The 24571-nt window shown below is 39.4% G+C and overlaps 1 protein-coding gene across 2 annotated transcripts in view; it reads right to left on the reverse strand.

The window, feature by feature from the left end:
- Nucleotides 1-7213: 7213 nt before the first annotated feature.
- pald1a (phosphatase domain containing paladin 1a) overlaps nucleotides 7214-24571 on the reverse strand; it is a 77679-nt gene continuing 60321 nt past the window's right edge. For both annotated transcript variants that reach the window (XM_084433733.1, XM_084433734.1), the window contains exons 19-20: nucleotides 17713-17868; nucleotides 7214-7775 (exon numbers count right to left, since the gene is read on the reverse strand). In XM_084433733.1, the coding sequence (XP_084289859.1) occupies nucleotides 7626-7775; nucleotides 17713-17868 (306 nt within the window). In that variant the 3' untranslated portion in view covers nucleotides 7214-7625. The remainder of the gene's footprint in view (nucleotides 7776-17712; nucleotides 17869-24571) is intronic.

Here is a 24571-nt window from a genome sequence, read left to right on the forward strand (position 1 = left end):
TCAGATACTTCAACTTTATTAATTATAATCTGATTATTTAATTACTTATAATCTGAAAATGACTTAAAAGTTCATTTGCATATTTGATCCATCTTTTGAAATGCTGACATTATCAAACTGATCTGTGCATTTTGATCAGCGTCAATATTCACCCAATATTCAGATTTGCCATCAACATATGAGTTATTAAACTATCAAAAGAACTACTGATAAAAGAGTGATTTCAGTCTCTTAAAACTGACCTCAGAAAGATCAAAGCGTTATTTTAAAAGTTAGGTTATGTGGCGGTTGAATGCTTGAATCTGATTGGCTGACGAACGTTCTAAGGTGTTCAATTGTTTTCAGGGGAACACGGCTAAAGTAGTTCCAGCAGGTTTTGACCGCATTACAGTTCCGTATCACTTCGCCACATGATTTCAGCTGACAACAACAAAAGAACCAAAACCCACGACACTGACCACGCAAATATAGTGAACAATATAAAAAGACAAATAAGTTCCATCTTTTCGCCACAAAATTACGTTTTGTAAAGAAAGCACATACTCTCTTTCTCCCACTCAAACACACACACAAACAGAACAGACACACACTTGAACAGAAACATGTTGTCAGCGCCGCTCTGACGATTTTATCAGTAAAATAGTTTAACTTCATGACATTTCTCATTATTGAGGCAATACCGGCGCTGTTCTTGAAGAGGATAAACGTACAGTTTCACTATTAGTAGAGACGCTGCTGCCGAACACTGTTGAGAGACACACAGACTGAGGTAATTCACACACTCTTAATCTCTCTCTCTAATAACTGCGTTAGTCTGCTATCAGTGTCTCAATCCTCCGTTGCGAGCTCTAAAATGACGTTCTGGAATCAGCAACGGTGTGGGATGAGATGCGTGAGAAATTAGTCCTGCACACAAGAGCGTTTTAAAGACAAAAACCTCACAAATGTCTTAAAATACATAATCCGAACAATGTTTTGAGGTGTGGTAACTGTGGTATAAGCGGAATAATTGACTCCGGGCCGTTGAATTACTGAAAAATAATGCACACGCAAGGTGTAAAGGCATTACCACCGCAGGCGTGCATTATTTTTCTAATAATTCAATGGTCCGGAGTCAATTATGCCTTACTTATTACAAATTAAATAAATAAATAACCAAACTACTCAAAAAGTGAAAGCATGATATGAAACATACCAATGCTTTATTAACAACTTAAATTTTTTTTTTTTACAGTATACAGTTAATATCAAATAAGTTAATTTAAGCACACAAATCGCTTTATTTCATGAGAATGATGTGTAAATTCATGATGTTAATGAAGCTAAAGTTTGACAGTTATTTTTCCACTTAATAAGGAGCAGATCCCGGTGCCGTGTTTCTCCATATGAAGTGTTTTTACACCGCGACCCATTGACGCTGCAGATGATCTCTGATGAACGTGTTTCTCTAATGGAGCGAATGTGAACGTGTGACAGGAGAAGCTTTAATTATCACTGAAGGTTGAGTAACACAGTCCAGGGCCGCTCGCCGCTCAATGCTCCTCTTTGTTCGGCTGATCCTTCACGTCTCTCTGAAGCGCCGGCTCGAGTTTCAGCTTGGAGAAGATCTCAGAGGATCTGGAAGAGTTTTCAAAGAGACGGCCGCCATATCGTCCTCTCAGAACACACTCCTCTACAGATGCAGATACAGCAGTGTATTCACTCCTTCCTGATCCTGAGAGACATGCTAGTTAGAAGACTGAAGATTCACCTCTCAGCTACACACACAGAGAACAAAAACTAAATGATTCTGATAAAGGAACAGGGCGATGTTTCATTACTTTCAGGAAGTGTTCATCCAAAAATCAATGGCATGAGGGTGATTAAAGGGATACTCCACTTTTTTGGGAAATAGGCTCATTTTACAACTCCCCCAGAGTTAAACAGTTGAGTTTTATCATTTTGGAATCCATTCAGCCGATCTCCGGGTCTGGCGGTACCACTTTTAGCATAGCTTAGCATAATGAATTGAACCGGACAAGACCATTAGCATCTCTCTCAAAAAAATGAACAAAGAGTTTCGATATTTTTCATATTTAAAACTTGACTCTTCTGTAGTTACATCGTGTACTAAGACCGACGGAAAATGAAAAGTTGCGATTTTCTAGGCTGATATGGCTAGGAACTATACTCTCATTCCTGCGTAATAATCAAGAAACTTTGCTGCCATACCATGAGTCCAGCAGGCGTAATGATATGACGCAACGCATGCCGCCTGATAATAGGCTACCGAGCTGGGGACTATTTTCAGGCGCTGCGTCATATCATTACACCTGCTGGACTCATGGTACGGCAGCAAAGTTTCTTGATTATTACGCAGGAATGAGTATAGTATAGTTCCTAGCCATATCATAACCATAATTCATTTCTCACACTGTCACAGTTTATTCACTATAATTTAGAAAATGGTAATAAAATATGAGCAGAACTCAGAGTTATGAACTCAGTTGATATTTGACTGGTTTTGTCCGTCCTTCTGTTAGACTGTCTCACACATGAATTATGTTGAATATCTGTCAGCTGTTAAATTTAGCTACACAATTAGATAATACCAGTTTAGCTCAACCAATCACCAAGCAATGCTTCATTGTGTTCAGTCTGTGTGTAAAAAGAGCATTAGCAATTAAAGACAAACACACTTCAGCAATCAATCCCTGTAGTCAATCATTTTATCCTTTAAAACTCATCTTTGCATGCCTTAAAATATCTTGAATGTAACTCGACACCCTTGCCTCATTTAGTATGCGCGGTTCTATGAATATGCAAATGAGCCCCGCCTCCACTCACTCCCTCAGCTCAGAGATCCACTGGTTGACGATCACACGTTGATCTGATTGGTTACAAGGTAGTTTGTGACGTCAGAAACACCAGCGATTTCAAAGCGTGTGTTTGAGACTGTCTTTGGTTCACTGCAGTTTTAAGGAGGAAATACTCAGCAATGGTGTCGACTTATGAACTTACACATGCTTTGTCTTAAAGCGTATTAAAAACACCACATAGACACATAAACAACATTAAAAGCTGGATTTTCACCACAGGGGGACGCTAACTACAGTAGTTAGTTGGCTAACTAAGGTATAGAACGAAAAAGACATTTGCTGTGAGTATATCAGGGCATATTTGATGATCATCTTGCGATTGTTGAGCATAACTGGTGAGCTCTGATGGTGACCAATAATATTTAAAGTCAGAAGCTTGATGTAAGATCTCAAACCGCTGGTTCTGCTCGGGTATTTTGTGGGTAGTTACTGTCATGGAAATGTTTTTATTCGTTGTTTTATTAGATTAATGATATTTTCCTATAAGAAATCATGTATTTTTCATAATAAGGTAGAGAAAGGTTCAACTGGCATATTATACTATAGAAATGAATTGAATTTACCCGCAAAATTTCATAAAGTATCAGTAATGTGATCACACCTTTATAATTGTGAACGGGCCTTAAAGGGACAGTTCACCCTAAAATGAAAATTCATCATTTACTCACCCTGGTGTTGTACTAATGCAGAATGCAAATCTTAATTTTTTCAGACCTCAAAAGGAGAATTTTTAACAAATGTCCAGCATAAACATCCATATAATGGCAGCGAATAGAGAGCAGCGTCAAGCTTTTTAAAAAAAGACGTAAAAGTATCACAGAATGATCCTGTGTTATTCACTCTCAGAAAAAAAGGTACAAAAGCTGTCACTAGGACAGTATCCTTCAAAAGGGTTCTAATATGTACCATTTAGGTACTAATATGTACACGTTTGGTACTAATATGTACACTTTTGGTACCAATATGTACCTTTCAGGGACTAATATACACTTTTTAGGTGCAAAGGTATACCTTTTGAAAAGGTACCGCCACAGTGACAGCTTTTGTACCTTTTTTTCTGAGGGTGAATTTATCGCAGTGTTCAAGGCTATACGACAGGGTTTGGTGAAAAACAAACCAAAATTTAAATGTATTATGTAATAAAGATCCAGACCATAGCCGCTGACTTTTCAACACGACATGAAATACAATCCATGTACTTTCTTCTCTGATGTACAAGAAGTTATCTGGAGAACCAGATATCCGGTCAGGAGATATTTAACTCGGTGAAGAAAGTACACAGATACCTTTTGGGGATTTCTAGGAACTGTATTTCATGATGTTTTTTCACAGAAGGACAGGATTGTCGTTAAATATATTGCATTTTTGTTTGGTTTAAACCAAACCCTATCACTTGGAATACATAAGACATACGTATGTAGCATTGGATCATTCTGTGATATCTTTGCGTCTTTTTTTAAAAGCTTGATGCTGGTCGCTATTCACTGCCATTATATGGACATTTTTACAAAAAAGACCTCCTTTTGTGGTCCAAAAAAATTCAGATTTGCAATGCTGCATTAGTACAACACCAGGGTGAGTAAATTATGACTTTATTTGTATTCAAGGGTGAACTGTCTCTTTAAGACTCTCACCATCCTAACTCTTGGAGACACGACCAACAGAGAGACACGTGAAGTTACCAGGAGTTTGAGGATCACCTCTCCTCTGCGGCGTCTGGCACTGAGCCGCTTTAATCTGAGGTGCTCTGGTTTCATTTCCATTAATCTAAGAGGGCTCACAATGTGATTAAACCCCTAACAACTTCCGTACCTGCAGATAATCAGAGATCTGGAGTATCAGTGTTTCAAAGCCAACTGCAGGAGAACAAGGCATGTGTTTTCCTCAGATGGACTTCATCCACGTGCAGGACGGGAAACTTTCTGAGGAATCGCTACCAGAACACGTTTCTGATCTTCTCAAACAGCGAACGTCAAGATGCGCTTGTGTTTTACAACCAGAGTTGGTGTTTTTAACTCAACTAAAACTATTCCGCTAATTGAATCAAAGCTGAAATAAAACAAATATATATACTAAATGCAAAACTATAACCATGTATATGATAAGATCAAAACTATCATGATCTTTGAGAAGGAGTTTTGTCATTGGCTGAATCATGGTGTTATTAACTAAACTAAAACTATTTTGCTAGTTGAATAAAAGCAAGCAAACTTTATTTATATAGCACTTTTCCAAACAAATCAATGCAGTTCAAAGTGCTTTACAAGCAAAAAAAGAAACAATAAATACAGTAGATACAGTAGAATAAAGTTTATAAGGATTTACTAAGACATACAATAACTAAAAATGAAGAAAAACATATGAAAGATATAAAAAGCATTATAAGATATTACAGGAAGGCCAGACTAAAGAAATATGTTTTTAATTTTGGGGGAAAAAAAGCTGAAATGACACATAAATATATAAACTAAATGCAAACCTATAACTATCACGCTCTTTGAGAAGGAGTTTTGTCGTTGGCTCTGAACATGTTGACTTGACTTGTATCAGCAAATATTTACAAACCCCAGCGCTTTCGCAGACGCTCTCACACACATTAGTTTGGTGTTTGCAAGGACTTCCTCTGAAACCACAGGACAAACAAATCACATGCAAGTTGCTGGAAGCAATATTTTTCAATGCAAAAGCACTGATTTGAAGTCGCTGATAAGTTGTTGCTGCGGCTTACCTTAGAAACATCAAGCTCTTCAAACTCTTGCTTTATATGGCTCTCCTTCAGCGTGCATCTGTGGGATTTTTTCATTGACTGTGAAAATGGTGCGTTTGATCAAAAACATGATCAGGGGAATCACTCAAACGCTGCACAGGTGCAACTCTAATACAGCTGAAGGCTTCATCACATCGGCCATTTTATTTGACTAAAGATAGGGTAGGCAATCTTCAGATATAGGCTAGCATTAGCAATAGCGAGCTAGCTTTGAAAGGATGAGATCCCGCCCTCTCTTAGGACCTGTTTACACCAGGCTTTTACTGATCGGATGGCTATCGGATTTATCAAAACGATTCCATTGGTCACCACACTTTCGCAAAACGGATATAAATCCGATCTCCAATTCCTATATTAATCCTATATATTGCAAACACTAATTGCTAATTTGATTATAAAGCATATTTGAGACTCTGACTGTGAGACTATAGTTTGAAAGAATCATTTTTCTTTGCACGACACATTGACATTACAGCACAGAACGGCTCTTTCGGTGTTATCCTGAACATTGTATAAGCATTCGTTTCATGCGTCACTGATTGGACGAGAGGCTCTCGGAAGCGTAAACGTCAAGTACTTTAGATTTTCCCGGCAAAAATCCTTCACACAAAAATAAGGCTTTCATAGACAACCTAGGAAGTCGAGGGAAGGTCTCGTTTTTTAAGTTCCGTTAAAAGCTGTTCACAAATTGGCAATAAAAAAGCGATTAATGCATGAAAATTCTAACATAAACCCATTTTAATGACTTATTGTTTGACTTATATTTTTCTGATTGTTAGCCAGTTTGTAAGGTGTCCTTGTTCGTAAGGCACCTTTGAATAAAAGGCATTATTGTATTCTTTATCACTGCATGGCAGCAGAAACACTGAAGAGTATTGACTTGGTAAACTGCATTAATAGAGTATTCAGCCTGTTGACTGTGTTTGTGTGCGTTCTGTATATCGACTGGAGCCGCATGTGTTTCGCCTCGAGCTCAACCGCATGATGACATCACAGAAACCCCCCCCCCCCTTCAAGTCTCGTCTCTTCCACTTTTCCACAGACAATTAAAAACCACAAGCCTCTGAAGCCCCTCTAATGAGAGTCCAATCCTCCCCATGATGCAAAGCATGTTCTCCTCCGTACCCGACGACTCCAGATGCCAAACACTTCTTCCAGTATCTTAATATAGCGGTTTACATGCAGAGACATGCTTTTTTTAAAATATAAATGCATGTATATGAATAATAATGCTTTTATCTTTTATAACAGATAAAATAAGTGCTAAGTGAATTGATGCGTTTTGAATAGCATACTTATTTTAGTCCCATTTATAGACATTTTGTTTAGATTTGAAATTAGATTTTATTTCAATCTTAAAGTTTGTCATTTTTTTGTGCGTTTTTGTCATTTTTATTTGTTTTTCACGAAAATGAGAAATGAAATAAGTTTGTTTTTATATTTATTTTAGTTAATGTTTATTTTTCTTAAGTAGTGAAAATGTTTTAGATGATGATAGCTCTCGTAATACTGTCAAATGAAAAATATGAAGAAAAGAAAAAATTCTTAAAGGAATAGTCCCAGTTTCAGCAGTCAGTAAACGAACACATTCCTGTTACCAAAGATTTTTAATGGAGACTGCCATTATGAAAGTCTTCATCATGAAAAACGCTCATTTATAAAACAAACATCACAGTTACTGGCAGCCTTCAAATGTTAAAAAAAGAACCGAGTGAATGAACTATACAAGCAAACGCACGTCAAATAATCCCGTAAGATACAAGAGACATTAAAAGAGTCCTGTTAAATTAAAAATAGGTTAATAGTAGATGCGCGATACCTGTACGGAAAGAGAAAATAACCTCAAATGACATTAATAAAGGAGAAAAACAGCATCCACAGGTGAGACGTGATGAATATTCACGCTCGTGTTTTCAGTTCCTCACAGTGGCGTCTGACTGGATTTAAACGCTTGAATAGCATTGGTCGTCCTGAAAGGAGAGAGACGAACACGTTTATCATCAGATGAACTCTCCTCTGAACGGAAGCCCGTGGCGGTTTTGCTGTTGCCAACGGCGACGGAGACGGCAGAGAGTTGAGTCTCTCAGGTCCTCAAACTCAGAGAAGCCCAACTGATTCAACAGCTCATAAACTCCAGCCTGAGACGCCACCTGAACACAAAACACACACACACACAAAATGAATTCAGTGTTGGACTGGATTGTGCTATTCCTCTTCCTGTCATTCAGAGTCTAATTCAAGTGTGGCCAATTCAACTCGTACTCTGATTCACGAGGACGAATGTTAAACTGGTAACGGTTCTGGGACCCTGAGAGTCGTTCGGGCCGGTGAACTGGTGACATCTGGTCCTGACGGGGTAAAACAAGCCGCACACACACACACACACACACACAGTATAAAGCAGCACTGCAGGCCTGTTTACTTTGGCTCTGTTGATTCAAGAGCTGGTAAAACTCGCTGAAAAAGTCAAGGCCACAGAATGAGAAGAGAAACTACAGCGGTCACAACCCTGAACCTCTGAACTACACATCCATCATCTGTTTATATCGGTCCATCCATCCATCCATCCGTCCATCCATCCATCTGTTTATATCGGTCAATCCATCCAACAGAGCACTATAACATTAGCTTAGTAACACAGTATATAAAGACATATATGTGACTCTGTACCAAAAAACCAGTCACATGGGTAAATTTTTTTAAATTGAGATGTATACATCATCTGAAAGCTGAATAAATAAGCTTTCCATTGATGTATGGTTTGTTTTGATAGGACAATATTTGGCTGAGATACAACTATTGAACATCTGGAATCTGAGAATGCAAACAAAAAAGTAAGCATTGAGAAAATCTCCTTTAAAAGTTCTACATTTATGTTCACAATTGTGCTGCATTCACTCACAAAAATACATGTTTTCTATATTTACAGTAGGAAATGTACAAAATATCTTCTTGGAACATGATCTTTACTTAATATCCTAATGATTTTCGGCATAAAAGAAAAATCTATAATTTTGACCCATACAATGTAGTGTTGGCTATTGCCACAGATATACCCGTGCGACTCGAGACTGGTTTTTCAAACTTTAAGACTTTAAGCTGTTAACTTTGTCAAATCAACATTCACTGTTAGGCTACGTCTACAATAATCCGGATACATTTGAAAACTGAGTTTTCGTGTTTCAGGTGTTTTCCGAGGTTTGGAAAACGCCTGAAAACGCTAAATTCACCTTTAATGCGCATGCGTAAACTCTCACGAAAGCTCACTGAGACGAGACAGATGGAAAAATAAATAATGAAGTTATCACGCAATTCTTCTGACAGGATCATTTTATTTTTAGCAAAATATCTCAGCATCACTGAAGCATCCGGGTCGCTCTCACTCACCATTACGTGTTGGGTCTAAAACTGCTCTCAGCAAATGTGAGTAAACCTTCGGTCATGTTCGCAGGACTGTGATGTGAAGAGTGTGTGAAGTAACATATTTTAGCAACAGTGTGAAAGCACATAACAGGCACAATACCACTATAAACATGAATATCCATTGGTATTCACATGACTAAACTCACATCATCGTTTTCAAACACCTCCGTTTGGACCGTCCATATCCAACGCGAAAACGGCCTTTTCAAAGTTATCCACTTTGGAGAGCGTTTTCATTAATAAAACCCCCGCCTCAGTGTGGACACAAGGCCAAAACGCAGACTACTTTTTTAGTCACACGCGGTTAGCATCTGTGTTTTCATTCTGAGAGCTGTAGTCGAATCATAAATGAGTGTTTCTGCCGCACAGCTGGATTGAGGTTTTAAACACTCGAGGTTACCCATGATTCCCTGCGTCAGGTGCGAACGGGATCTGGATCGACTCCCACCGGCAGCTATAAAAGTAACAAACACTGGACACAAAGAGGAAAGAGCGCAGACAAACACTCGGCTCCAGTAAAACGACAGAGAACGCAGATGTTATGAGCGCAGAACCCCATCCATCATCCTCTGCTGCTCTTTAGCCAGAGAAATCCTGACAAACACACGATATTAGCAGCTGTAAATCTCCCGACAAGCACACTGTCTGCACACACACACACACACACACACACACACACACACACACACACAGTGATACAGTGTGAATATCACCTCAAACACTGATCACATGACCTTAAAGGTTCAAAAGGTTCAAGAAATTCTGGCATCACTAGCCGCGTTTCCATTACCCTTCAAATTGCGCAAATTGAAATTGCGAATTGAAAATTCGCCCAATGGAAACACGTCAATTTCACAAAAACTCCCATTTATCGCAAAAAAGTTTTTCCGCTCGCATGAGGAGGTTTTTCAGGCAGTTCGAAAAAGGATTATTTAGCAAAACTGCAATGGAAACAGTTTTTGCACATTTCCAGGTCACCTGATGTAGATGACGCGGTGTGTTTGGAGCAGAATACGAGACAGAGCTCTTTATTAAATTCATAAAAGACAGAAGAATTACAGGAATAATGGATTCTAAACCTCAAAGAAATGCCACGATCAAGACCTCGGAGCAGATCTGAGGGAGAAACACCCAGAAACTCCTCATATGAGCCGCTCACAAGTATAATAAGGGTCGTTCCTCACCATTAATGCTTGGAAAACACACATACGTCTCCTTCCATTAATAATAATGGCCAGTGGAGTGGCTGGGATATAGTACATAAACCCACCAACCCAGCCATGATTTTTGGAATGATTTTACTTATCGCAAGAGGAAAAAATGAAGTTTAGTCGCATAACATCGGTTAATGGAAACGCCGTCATTTCGCAATAGTTTTCTGCCGACATTTAGAAAAAAAAAAGAAAAAAAAAGAAGAAAAATAAAATCGCAAAAGTTTTGCGCAAACAAAATACGTTCTTCAGTTTTTATTTGTGGGGTGAACTATCATTTTAAGGTCAAAATAATAAATCCTGCCCGCTCTTTCCTTTTCATAATCATTTGTAATCATCAGTCCAGTTTAACCCTGATGCTGATGGGTAACTCGAACTGCACATATGCACTTACATCGACCTCAAACACCCTGCCTATGTTCTGGCTAGTGACGAGTCACTGAGAGAGGGGTCAGAAACAAGCAGTGACCTTTAACCCCGGCGGACCGATGACCCGGTCAACATGATGAACGTCGCTGAAGGAGAGAAACAAACATTTCCAGGACTCACGGTTCTTGACTTTTCAACGCACTTCAAAAGGGATTTTATAAACCAGACTGAACTTGAGTCTATCAACAGTCTTCAGACTATATATAACAAAATTGCTCATAATTTACAGCTTGAGTTGAGCCACATAGAATTCAAACACTAATTGCTCAAACTCTACTGACATTATTGAAAAATGCAATTGCAATGATATGGTTGAATCTCTGTGTGTGTTGTGGGCTTTACACATGGGCTTTAAACTTGACAATCGCTTGACCTATCACAACACACTGCTCCAGCCGACCAATCAGAGCACAGTGTGCTTTTCAGAAGGAGGGGCTTCATAGAGACAGGAAGTAAACAGAGCGTTACTGACAGACTGGGAAGAGAGGAGCCGCAACAATGGAGAATATGAGGAAAATAATCAACATTCAAGCAGGAAAACCTGTTCTAGTAGAGGTCGAAACAACATCAAGACTTTGGAAAAGGGCATAATATGGTTTTTAAGAACAAAAAATGTCTCAAAAATGTCAAGAACCACCAAAATATTTCTTAACCACTGAATTATCCATTTAGCGTCCATCCGAAGCAAATCTTACAAATGATCAGTAATTCACCATGAGCTGCTCTTGAGGGAATGACATGATAACATGTTTCGGTCAGCCGTCCTCACTGGACTGAGACTTCATTAGGCCTTATCTCTGCACATCGGCTCTTATCTGAAGAACTGGAAGAAGTAAAGACTGAGAAGATCCACACTTACACTCAGTGAACCTCATCAGGGTTCACAGTCTGTCTCTGTAAATCAATGTAAAAAAATGGTAATATCGACTAGAATAGAATCAAATCAGTCCATAGATGTGATTTAAACAAAATTAAAAAATAATAATTTCATGAGGTCATTAAATAAGATATGGTATTATATATTGGCCATCCTAAATTGAGCTCAATGAACAACATTTGTAGCTGTCGGTTTTAAGCATTAATATAGGCTTTTATTAATATTTGTATTTTTATATATCCTGCTATAATTTTATTTAAAGTTTTAATAATTTTGTGGCGTCATTTATTTTTAATTTTTTTTTATATGTCTATTAATTATTATTTTAGTTTTAGTTATGTTAGTAGCCTACATCAATTTAAACTAAATGAAAATGAGAAATGTTGTCTTTGCAATTAGTTGGAGCTCTATAATAATAATAATAATAATAATAAATAATATATACATAATAATATATAATATTTAATAAGTTTCTATATGTATATTGCAAATGTATGTCTATTTTGTTTTTGTGCATGTGTGTGTATATACAGAGAGAGATATATACATATTTTCTTTTGACCGCTTGTTGTGATTTTGAAATGCTTTAATATTTTGTTGTTCCTTTCCCTTCAATAAACATTTGATCACAAAAAACAAAAATACAAAAAAGTTGGAGTTTCATTTAAAAAGGTTTTATATTTTAGTTTCAGTTAAAAATGATTTTATTTCAAGTATCGGAAGTTTTTTTTATTGTTTAAAAGAAAATTATTTGTAAAAAAATATTTAAAATATTTCAAAATGCTATTGTACACTTTCTGACTTGCACAGTATACATGGGATTTCTTTATTTGTATTTTTTCTTTTTTAGATGTCGTATTTAATCTAGAACATTCCTCTCATCCGTGCCGAACTCTCGGCTATAGTCACATCAACGGGGTCAGAGCTTGGAGCCACAATCCAGACTGTGATTATCGATTAGACAGAGTTAGGCCAGAAATCATGCCGGATGTTCTCTTGTGACATGACAGTGATGTTGACTGATGAGTTAATCAGAGATTGTTCTAGATTAGTTTAGTTGAACTGAGCATGTTTCTCTGCTGATAAAGATCTCAGTGCATCAAATCTTCTTGAAGAGGTTCTTCTGCACCAAATCACACTGGGAAACAAAACCAAACTTATGAACTGGCCTCTTTCAATCCTTCATCAGTCGCACTGTTCTGCGCAGGGGGGAAACACTCATTTGTTTGGAATGGCAGTAAATTCCAGACTTTACCGTGAGCCGCAGCTGGCCTCAACACACACACACACACACACAGATCTCACGAAACCCGACGTGTGAATCAGCGGCCTCGATGATGCTAGAATAAGCTTGTAAATTCCAGGGTACGCGTCCAAATGAAGCGATGGCTACGGCTCGACAAGCACAGATTCACACGGGAGAAGAGAATTCACCACAGAACAATCAAGAAGAGCTTCTCAAACAGCTGGACAAATGCACATAACGCATTAAAGCTTTGGTTTTCCAAAGTTAACAGTTAAACTTTACTGAGGTTTGTGATGGACTTTCAAAATCAAGTCTGAAGTTGAAGCAAGATCAACACTAGGATGGGTGATCACATATTTACAACATTTATTGCAAATTTGGAGTAGCATTTGCTCTGTATTTGAGGTTTAAATAAGGGATGTTGTTAAAACAAACCTCACTAGTTCTGAAACAGAAAGGACAGACTATTCATGAATAAAAAATAATAATAAAAAAAAAAAAAATAATCAGACCAACTGCTAAAATAATCAAGACATTTGGAGACTATTTTAAGCAAAATGGTGGAAGTCCATAAATACAATCACTTGTACTGTGACATAATTGCTTATTACTTTTGACCATTAGGTGGCGCTGACACCAAATTGATCTGGTGTGGTCAGTGTTGGGTTTCCCTGAGAGCCTCAGATGCAGTCTGGCATTATGCCATCAAATTCGTTTCGTCTATCGACACAAAATCCGTAACTTTTTGCCGGAATGTTGTGAAGATGATCTGACTATAATTTGGTGCAAATAGGACAAACAGTCTAGTAGGAGTTCGAAAAAAAAGTAGGTTTTTAATGAAAATCAAAACGTCGGACAGGAAGTTCGGCCGATTATGGGAAAGTTGGTGTCTATGTTCTCAGCATGACCCAAGGAATCTATTATTACACAATTAATTAAAAGCTATTAGCATTTTATTTTTAATTTCATGGATTTTTCAGCACAAGATGGCGTTGTCTCTAAACTTTGAGCACCTTCAGGGAATGGTGCCGATGGCACATACAGAGTTTCGTAACGATACGCCAATGCGTTTGTATAGCAATTACGACAAAATTCTAAAGGGCTGACATTGGAAAATTGGGTGTCGTTGGGGTATCACGCTGCACCGAAACTAAAGAGGCCAGTTTTGTTATTTTTGGCCAAACCGTTTAGAAGTTATATGCAAAAATATATCCTTTTTTATATCTCCTGACCACTGGGTGGCACTGTGCTGAAACTGTCCAGATGCTCTCAAGTCATGGTTGTCATACCAAACACCAAGTTTGGTCAGAATACGCTAAAGCATTGTGGAGATACAGCCTCACGTTCATTTTGGCGTGCTCTTCGTCAAACTCGTTCACGGGTTATTTAAGAACGGTTTGACTAATCAACTTGAGTTCCGTGGGGGGTTTTTTGTCAGCATGGTCTAAAGATAATCTGGATAAATTTGTGAAAATTGGTTTAGTCAAGTTTTTTTTGTAGGAATTTTGTTTCTAGCCTTTACAGTTCAAAAGTTTCAAAACCGTAAGTGCAAATTTGGACAGTTGGTGGCGCTAGAGGGATTGCGTTAGAGACTCCAAATTTGCAGACGTGAATGTTGGGACTGTCCTCTATTAGTGTGCCAAATTTCACAACTTTTTACCAAATGCTTCTATGGGCTGCCATAGACTAAAAAGCAGCAGAAGACGACGAACGAATACAATAGGTGCTAGGCCACTAATAATAAACGAACTGATGCAACATGAAATATTCATGAGGCTTAATTGCACATCACAGACAAAATCACATCAAGTATAGTTCAGTTCTATTGGCAAAACACCAGTGGAGTTTCATGATGAACTCAGCAGAAATTATGGTGCAAATGCACTGCAGACTTATTTATCAACAGCCTTTTGCAACGTAAACTTTTAAGCAGCAAGGAGAGAACTATTCATCATATGCACACATTTGTGCTGTAAAAGTAAAACTAGTGCATGGCGGGATTTCAATGCAGATTATTGATTATCCCTTTAGAACCGGCTGTGTCGTCGCCGACACATACCAGCAAGCTGTATTCATTTTACCGTAACTCTTCACCCGTTTGCACTATCAAAACCATTCAAATTGCCTGTGACAGTAGACAACATGTACCCTGGTAATCCAGAGTTCTCGCGAGAGCACAAGTTGAATTTGCTCAGCGAGTTACTCTGGTGTTGAGTAATGATGCCCCTCGATCTGAGCTGCACCAATCACATCGGGTTATCTGATATAGGCGGAGCCAGAGGCGAGATATAAGTCATTAGTAAACATTGCAAGATGGCTATGGATGAACACCAGTTGTTTGAAACGGCTTTGGCCGCTACAATGATCGAGTTAGACTTGGCTTTTTATCTAAAACAGGAACAGAAGACGGCGCTCGAATCCTTCCTTTGCAAAAAGGACGTTTTTGCTGTTTTGCCGACCGGACACGGCAAGAGTCTAATCTACCAGTTAGCGCCGCTGGTAGCTAAGCGTATGGGGTTCATTGTTGTGATTGGTCGTAGTGTTATCCAATTGCGTGCAGTGAGATGCATGCTTGGTGCCGCCCCTCGAGCTGGCCGAGTTTCATTAGTTGACGCCAGACCATTAATCTTTTAGATTTAGGTCTGGATTTCCAGGCTAGTAATTTCATACTTTCCATCTGCAAACGACAGCAGCGCGGGAAGGAAGGATTTGAACAGAGCGATACGAAGCGCGGCAGATTAGAGTGTTTTGGATTGCATAAAATAATAAAAGAAACGAACAAATACAGAGCGAAAGAAGTGTTAGACAGCAGAAGAAGGGATTGGGATGATTTTTAATGAAACTTGGGAAGCGGATGGCCGTTACTCTTTCACGTATCTAAGCATGTAGTGAGTGCATGTGTGCGTTCCTATGAATGCGTGCATTTGTGTGTGTATTAGGGGTGGCACGGTACATGAAAAAACATCCGAACCGTTCGGTTCGCTTGTCTCGGTTCGGTGCGCGTGTGCGTCGCGCGGTTTGCACGGTTCGACGCATGCGCAATGTAGCCTCGTGCCCGTGCTAATACAATGCTAAATCATAAATCAGACATATGTAGAATTACATTACAATGTCCAGCAATCGATTTATATAGTACACTGAGTTTACCTAGACATTTAATGAGATCTACTCCACTATATGTTGTTTTTTTCATGTGAATAAATAGGCTACATAGATCGACTGTTCCACGTAGCCTAATGGTCCAGTGGCAGAACTTGCCAAGCGTATCAAAGGTTCTGAGTTCTAATCTGCGATCGTATATATTTTTTTCTTTATCAAAACCGATTATGTTTATCAGCAGTTGTATATCAAGCAGGGACCGATTTGTATGAATTTTGTTTTATTATTTAATCGGAACGAGTAGCCTGAGTCTCCTCAATGGCTTGAAGCGCGCGTCCGAGTGATGAATGTGCGGCCGCTGCGGTGTGTGCGCGAGCCACGAGAACACTGTATCAGCACCACTGATCGCAACTGCAACGAGCACTTTGATCACTTGATTAAAAAAACACATTTCAGCGCTAAATTGCTTAGATTATTTAACAAACGAATGAAACAAATACTTTGCTAGTTAACTGGAAATGTTTTATTTATTTGTATTGGTACACCCGTGCTGCAAGATAATATCAACCCTGGCAAAAAATGGTGGGGACATGTCCCGCCTATGATGACGAGACACGAGGATAAATTGACAAATAACGGTCCAACACAGCCCACGTAGCTCTACAGATGATGGACCTCCAGGGCCACTGAAAGTTTCCTCAGGGTGACTGCTCACTCATATTACTTCAGAATGGGAAATGAGAAGCTGCGTTTTGCAAACACACCCCATTTATGAAATAAATAAATAAATAATTAGATAATTCAGCTATATATCATATGCTGAAGTAAATTTTTGGAGTGTTAAAGATTAAAAGAAAAAACAACAACATGAACCGTATACAGAACCGAAAACCGTGACCCTAAAACCGTGATACGAACCGAACCGTGGGTTTTGTGAACCGTGCCACCCCTAGTGTGTATGGAAAAAAAGTGTCGAGGACATAAATGAAAACTGTGCAACCCAATGTCACAAAAAAGACTTGTATATATGAAGAGTTCAGATGCAAAAGCCTCTAAGTGCCATCTGAAATTTTCTTGTAGAATGATCATTTTTATCAAGCTCATATATTTAAGGTCAGCAATTTCACTTAAATGGCAATGAAAATAACCTATTAATTGTCATTTAAGTGAAATTACTGAACTTAAATATACAAGCTTGATAAAAATGATCATTCTACAAGAAAATTTCAGATGGCACTTGGCAACTTTCAGATGGCAACTCTTCATATGTATTATAGTTCATTTTTCAACTTTAAAGTGTTAGTTTCTTTCGTTCATGATTTTTTCGTTTTGTTTTTCTAAATAAAAATCAGTAAATTTATTCTCATTTTTATAATTTTTTGTCTATTTAAATTCTATTTACAAACTCACCACACACAATAATGGTCAATTAACTGTAATTTGTTGAAAGCTAATCGTTTTCTGAAAAAGATGACACCTTGCACATTAAGATAGCACATTGTTTTATAATTGTACAGTAAAAAAAAAATCTAAATATGTGAAAAACACCTTTTTCAGCTTGAGGTTGTAAAGCTAGTGGGTGGAGTGGCACAATGGATAAGACACATGCCTTTGGTGTGAGAGACCCGGGTTCGAATCCACTGTGAGACACCAATGTGTCCCTGAGCAAGACACTTAACCCCTAGTTGCTCCAGAGGCGTGCGCCCTCTGACATATATAGCAATTGTAAGTCGCTTTGGATAAAAGCGTCAGCTAAATGTAAATGTAAATGTAAATGTAAAGGGTTATTGGTGTCCTCTCACCTGTAGCATCCACTGGCTGAAGGAGCGCTGCCACGAGTCTCTCTTCTCCAGGTGCAGGTACGTGTTGAAGAGGATCAGGTACATGTAGCGCTCCAGATACAGCAAACTCTTCAGCGTCAGCGCCTGGATCTCCGGCTCACATTTACAGCTCTTGATCTGTCCGACAGACACAAACGAGAGCCGTGAATAACCAACGTTCAAGTGAACACCTGAAGGACTGAAACTGATCATATTTGAGTCAAGGACTTTTATCTTTAAGTACTGGAGCACAATCTGTACTTTTGCTCAAGTATACTTGAGGTATACAGATCTAACACACAGCATTCATTCGGCACGTCCGGGCAAACTCTAATGAAGATTAAACAAATCATATTAAGTTATACGCGGATCTGCCTCGTATGCAAGATCAGTTACGCATAAGACAAAAACATCCGGTCTCATCTCGTCTCACTGGGACGAGAACTAAAGCTGAACAAGAACAATTGAAGTCGTTTTGAAAAAAGGAAGAATTGAACTGCTTAATTATCCATCAGAGTGAGTGATTTATGCAGGCGACGGGGGATTAATTAGCCGCAATATTTAGTCTCTCCTCAAACTGTTCTGACAAAAGAAACTGCAGAGCATAAAAAAAAAGGCAAATTACAGGCACAGCCAGAGACCAAACACATAATAACTGCTAATTTATTCAATTTAGAAAGCTCAAGTCCAACACTTCTAGCGCTCAAAGCCTTGTTCTGTAATAAAAGATGATGATTACACACTTCATGATGGTAATTTAGCTTTAACTTCGCTAGCATTGCACTTTCGGTGATATAAACTCTGTTCTGATCATTGATTCTCTACAACCCGGTTAAATTAGGACAGAACACTCTGGAAACAAATCGATCACAATTGTTTATCAATCCGGTCCAGCCGCGTCCGTCCTCCAGTCACACGATTCATGTTAGTTTGGATTTATGATGTGAAAATCCTCCCTAGTGTTAAATCACTGCTGGATAATAAATAAAACATTGATGTGATTTAGAATGACGGCTCTTAATCTGAGCGGTGAAAGTAAACATCGCTTGTGTCGAGATGTTAATCATGAACGCGTTCAGCGCTTGACACTGACCGTGAACAGACGAACCTTCACTATCTCTCATACAGGAGACGATTAAAGGAGAATTATGCCATATCTGAAACACTTGCAGTATTAAAATGAATGGAAAAATAACTTTTATATTTGATATACATGCAATATAATTTTTCATATATTTCTACATTGTATTTATTATATACATTCTTTTTTTTTAAATAAGAAAAAGAAATATTATGTACAATCATGTAAAAAACACTAACAGCATCAAATGAATGGGAAAAAAACACTTTATATATATATATACATATACACACACACACACATCCATATATATATTTGTTTTTTAAAAAACAAAAATATTGACCCACTTCACATTTAACCTCATAGCAGAGATGACTTTCATGGGCTGAACATCTGATGAACACGAGCATCCACGTGCAGCATGTGAGAACAGCACGTCTGTGTCACACACACACACACAGTTTGCTATCTTTGTGGGGACTCTCCATAGACGTAATGGTTTTTATACTGTACAAACTGTATATTCTGTCCCCTTACACTAACCCTACCCCTAAACCTACCCATCACACACATACTCTAACCCTACCCTTAAACCTACCCATCACACACACACACACTCTAACCCTACCCCTATACGTACCAATCACACACACACTCTAACCCTACCCCTCTACGTACCCATCACACACACACACACTCTAACCCTACCCCTAAACCTACCCATCACACACACACACACTAACCCGACCCCTAAACCTACCCATCACACACACACACACTAACCCGACCCCTAAACATACCCATCACACACACACACACTACCCCGACCCCTAAACCTACCCATCACACACACACACACTAACCCGACCCCTAAACCTACCCATCACACACACACACACACACACTAACCCGACCCCTAAACCTACCCATCACACACACACACTAACCCGACCCCTAAACCTACCCATCACACACACACACACTAACCCGACCCCTAAACCTACCCATCACACACACACACACTAACCCGACCCCTAAACCTACCCATCACACACACACACACACACACACTAACCCGACCCCTAAACCTACCCATCACACACTCACTAACCCGACCCCTAAACCTACCCATCACACACACACACTCTCTAACCCGACCCCTAAACCTACCCATCACACACTCACACACACACACTAACCCGACCCCTAAACCTACCCATCACAAACTCACACACACACTAACCCGACCCCTAAACCTACCCATCACACACACACACACACACACACACACACACACACTCTCTAACCCGACCCCTAAACCTACCCATCACACACACACACACACACACACACTAACCCGACCCCTAAACCTACCCATCACACACTCACACACACACTAACCCGACCCCTAAACCTACCCATCACACACTCACACACTAACCCGACCCCTAAACCTACCCATCACACACACTCACCCGACCCCTAAACCTACCCATCACACACACACACTAACCCGACCCCTAAACCTACACATCACACACACACACACACACACTAACCCGACCCCTAAACCTACCCATCACACACACTCACCCGACCCCTAAACCTACCCATCACACACACACACACTAACCCGACCCCTAAACCTACCCATCACACACACACACTAACCCGACCCCTAAACCTACCCATCACACACACTAACCCGACCCCTAAACCTACCCATCACACACACACACACACACACACACACACACACACACACACACACACACACTAACCCGACCCCTAAACCTACCCATCACACACACACACACACTAACCCGACCCCTAAACCTACCCATCACACACTCTCTTACACTCACACACACACACACACTAACCCGACCCCTAAACCTACACATCACACACACACACTAACCCGACCCCTAAACCTACCCATCACACACACACACACACACACACACACACACACACACACACACACACACACACTAACCCGACCCCTAAACCTACCCATCACACACACACACACACACACACACACACACACACACACACACACACACACACACACACACACACACACACTAACCCGACCCCTAAACCTACCCATCACACACTCACACACACACTAACCCGACCCCTAAACCTACCCATCACACACTCACACACTAACCCGACCCCTAAACCTACCCATCACACACACACACACACACACACACACACACACACACACACACACACTAACCCGACCCCTAAACCTACCCATCACACACTCTCTTACACTCACAAACACACACACACACACACACTAACCCGACCCCTAAACCTACACATCACACACACACACTAACCCGACCCCTAAACCTACCCATCACACACACTCACCCGACCCCTAAACCTACCCATCACACACACACACACTAACCCGACCCCTAAACCTACACATCACACACACACACACTAACCCGACCCCTAAACCTACCCATCACACACACTCACCCGACCCCTAAACCTACCCATCACACACACACACACACACACACACACACACTAACCCGACCCCTAAACCTACCCATCACACACACACACTAACCCGACCCCTAAACCTACCCATCACACACACACACTAACCCGACCCCTAAACCTACCCATCACACACACACACACACACACACACACACACACACACTAACCCGACCCCTAAACCTATCCATCACACACACACACACACACTAACCCGACCCCTAAACCTACCCATCACACAAAACTTTCTGCATTCAAAAAATATATATAATTTAGTGTGTTTATTAACGCATTTCCCTCGTGGGGAACCGCTGGCTGTGATCTCAGGTTTTACTCTCCCTAATATATATATATATATATATATATACTCCAAAACTTCAAAGTAAAGAAAAAGAGCTCAAAGAAATGGGAGGGTTCAAGCGCGCATCAGCCAATCAGATACGCCGTACGTTACAGTTATAATATATGGTAAATGTTTAAAAGAGGAACAATGCACAGGGTGACGAATTTATGAATGAGAAGGCCAAAGTGTGAAGCTGAACCCCTTAAAGGTCAAAGGTCATGGGTAAGACTTCACATTGAAAAGGGGCCTGATGCTAACTTCTCAAACTCGAACCCAGATGCTTCAGTTCATCACCATCCGAGCCTCTCAGACGACAGCATCAGCGAACAAAACTGCTCAAACTCATCCCTGCATGAGATCATTTACAGTTCAAGATTAAAAACATGAGGGAAAAAAACTTGCGAGATCATTGGGATTCAAGGTTTGCACGAGATCACGTCTGCTCTAAAACGCATCAGCAATCTGAAACAAATGCAAAAATACATCCATCACACACACAAGCTGAGAGATTGAACAAAGAGGTTAGTCTTATTCATGCTGCAAAATGGCAATTGGTTGCAATTCACTTGAACCCCAACAACACAACAAGAGGACCAGACTGATCAACAGTTTGGCTCCACAAGACAAGCCTAATGTTAGCTTGAGTCCTTAATGTTTACCGCATCAGTGTGCGGTCTGAATTATAATGTTCGTTTTATCAGTCCTCACCTCTCTGCTCAAGTGTATTAAAGCTTTCCAGTACATTACAGAGAAGATAAGAGGCAAACGCCTCGCTGAGAGACTGAAAACATGCGATTAGATCTCAGAGAGGATGAGCAGAGACGCTGGAAACATCAATCAGAGATATAACAGATCCCAGACCAGTCAAAGACATCTTCATGCTAATGTCAAAACTTTATAAAAAGCTCAGGAATAAAAATGTCTCTACTATAAAGTCTATTCAGAACTTTAGTTAGCTATACAAAAAAAAAAAAAAAAAAAAAAAAACTAGAAATGAGCTAAATCTGACAAATCCTCACTTCCTGGCCATCCATTAAGGTTTTTTTTTTTTTTTTGAGTAGGGTTTGCAAATAAAAAACAATTCATAAATAATAATAAAGAAATTCACATATAAAAAGTGCCCTCAACAAAAAATGAGTTTGACATCTCTGGGTTTACATTAGTCTATGATCATTATAACTAGCTTTAAATGTTCATTTTAATTAGCTTTTCAAAACAATAAAATGCAATAAAAAAACAAAACAAAAAAAAGAAATAAAAAAGATAAAATTCAATAAAATAAATTCACAAAATTACAAAAACAAAATGCAATAAAATAAAAAATATTAAAGAAATGCAATAAAATAAAATGTAAATTAGATTAAATACAATAAAATGCAATTATTAAAAATAAAATGAAACATAATAATTAAAAATAAAACTTTATGAAATTGCAATAAAATAATAAAATAAAAATTTAAATAAATTAAAATCAGCCCATAAAAAGTGCCCTCTACATAAAATGTCTTTGACGACCCTGGGTTTACATTAGTCTACAGTCATTATAATTTGCTTAACATAAAAACAAAAGTCTATGATACGTCTTCATTTCGATGTGCGAGTTCATTCCTGCACCATCACTACCAGCTGTGCCCTGCACTCCCAAGAGCCTGTGAATACTGAGGGGACGGGAGCCTCACACACACACACACACACACACACACACACACACACACACACACACACACACCCCGTCTGGATCATGATAGGACTAACGCCTGGAAGACATGTGTAAAGAATAGAGTCTCCACACACAGACACACAGACACACACACACAGAGCAGATGTTCATACCTCAAGATAGTGTAAATAAAAACAAAAGAAATCAACAGACTCACACACACACACACACACACACACACACACACACACACACGGCTGCTGTGTACCGCTTTTGTTCACTGATATGTGTGTCCACCCTCTCAAAATATTCTTCCTCCATAAAGACGCTTGCATGAAGCAAAATTCCCACATTCCTTCCGACAGGGTGAGAAAATGCACTCCAGATCCCAGATTCCCTCCGAACGGCATTATTCAACGGATGGTTCCCCCAAAAATGACTCTTCTGTCATCATTTACACTCCCCTCAGGTCATCCCAAAACTACGTGCCTTTTTATCTTATTTTATTCAAAACAAAAGGTGTAGATGTTAAGCAGAACGTCCATGCATGATGGTCAGTACATTTTTGGGTGAAATATTCTTTTAAAAGAGCTTCTATATGCGTGTCATTCATCATCCAGCACACAATAACATGAGATATAAGTGCAGATGAACATTCACGAACAGACGAGAAAGATAAAGCTCAGCTCGTGACGCTGCATGAGGAGGTTTGCTTTAGTCAGGCCGGTATTCATAAGCATGAACATGCACAGAGACTCACACATGCACAAACATGAGCATGCATGCGTTGGCATACAGACTTACCCAAACATCTGAACACGCATGACTATATTCCACTATATTCGTTTTTAAAGATCTTTCACATTTATTTCTTAGATGCATGAAATTAGATTTGTAGCCACATACACATAAATCATCCATTTAAAAATAACCACATAAAATAATACTAAGCAACTATGGCACATGTGACACACACACACACACAGAGAGAGAGAGAGAGAGAGAGAGAGAGAGAGAGAGAGAGAGAGAGAGAGAGAGAGAGAGAGAGAGAGAGAGAGAGAGAGAGAGAGAGAGAGAGAGAGAGAGAGAGAGAGAGAGAGAGAGAGAGAGAGAGAGAGAGAGAGAGAGAGAGAGAAAGCGCCGCTGCACGTGGCGGGAAACACATTCCTTCCATTCCAGAAAGAAAAATGTGCACGGAGATCTGGCGCATTAACTGGAAGAAGAGATG

Source organism: Rutilus rutilus (assembly GCF_951802725.1).
Source record: "Rutilus rutilus genome assembly, chromosome: 16".
In the NCBI taxonomy this organism is placed as follows: Eukaryota; Metazoa; Chordata; class Actinopteri; order Cypriniformes; family Leuciscidae; genus Rutilus; species Rutilus rutilus.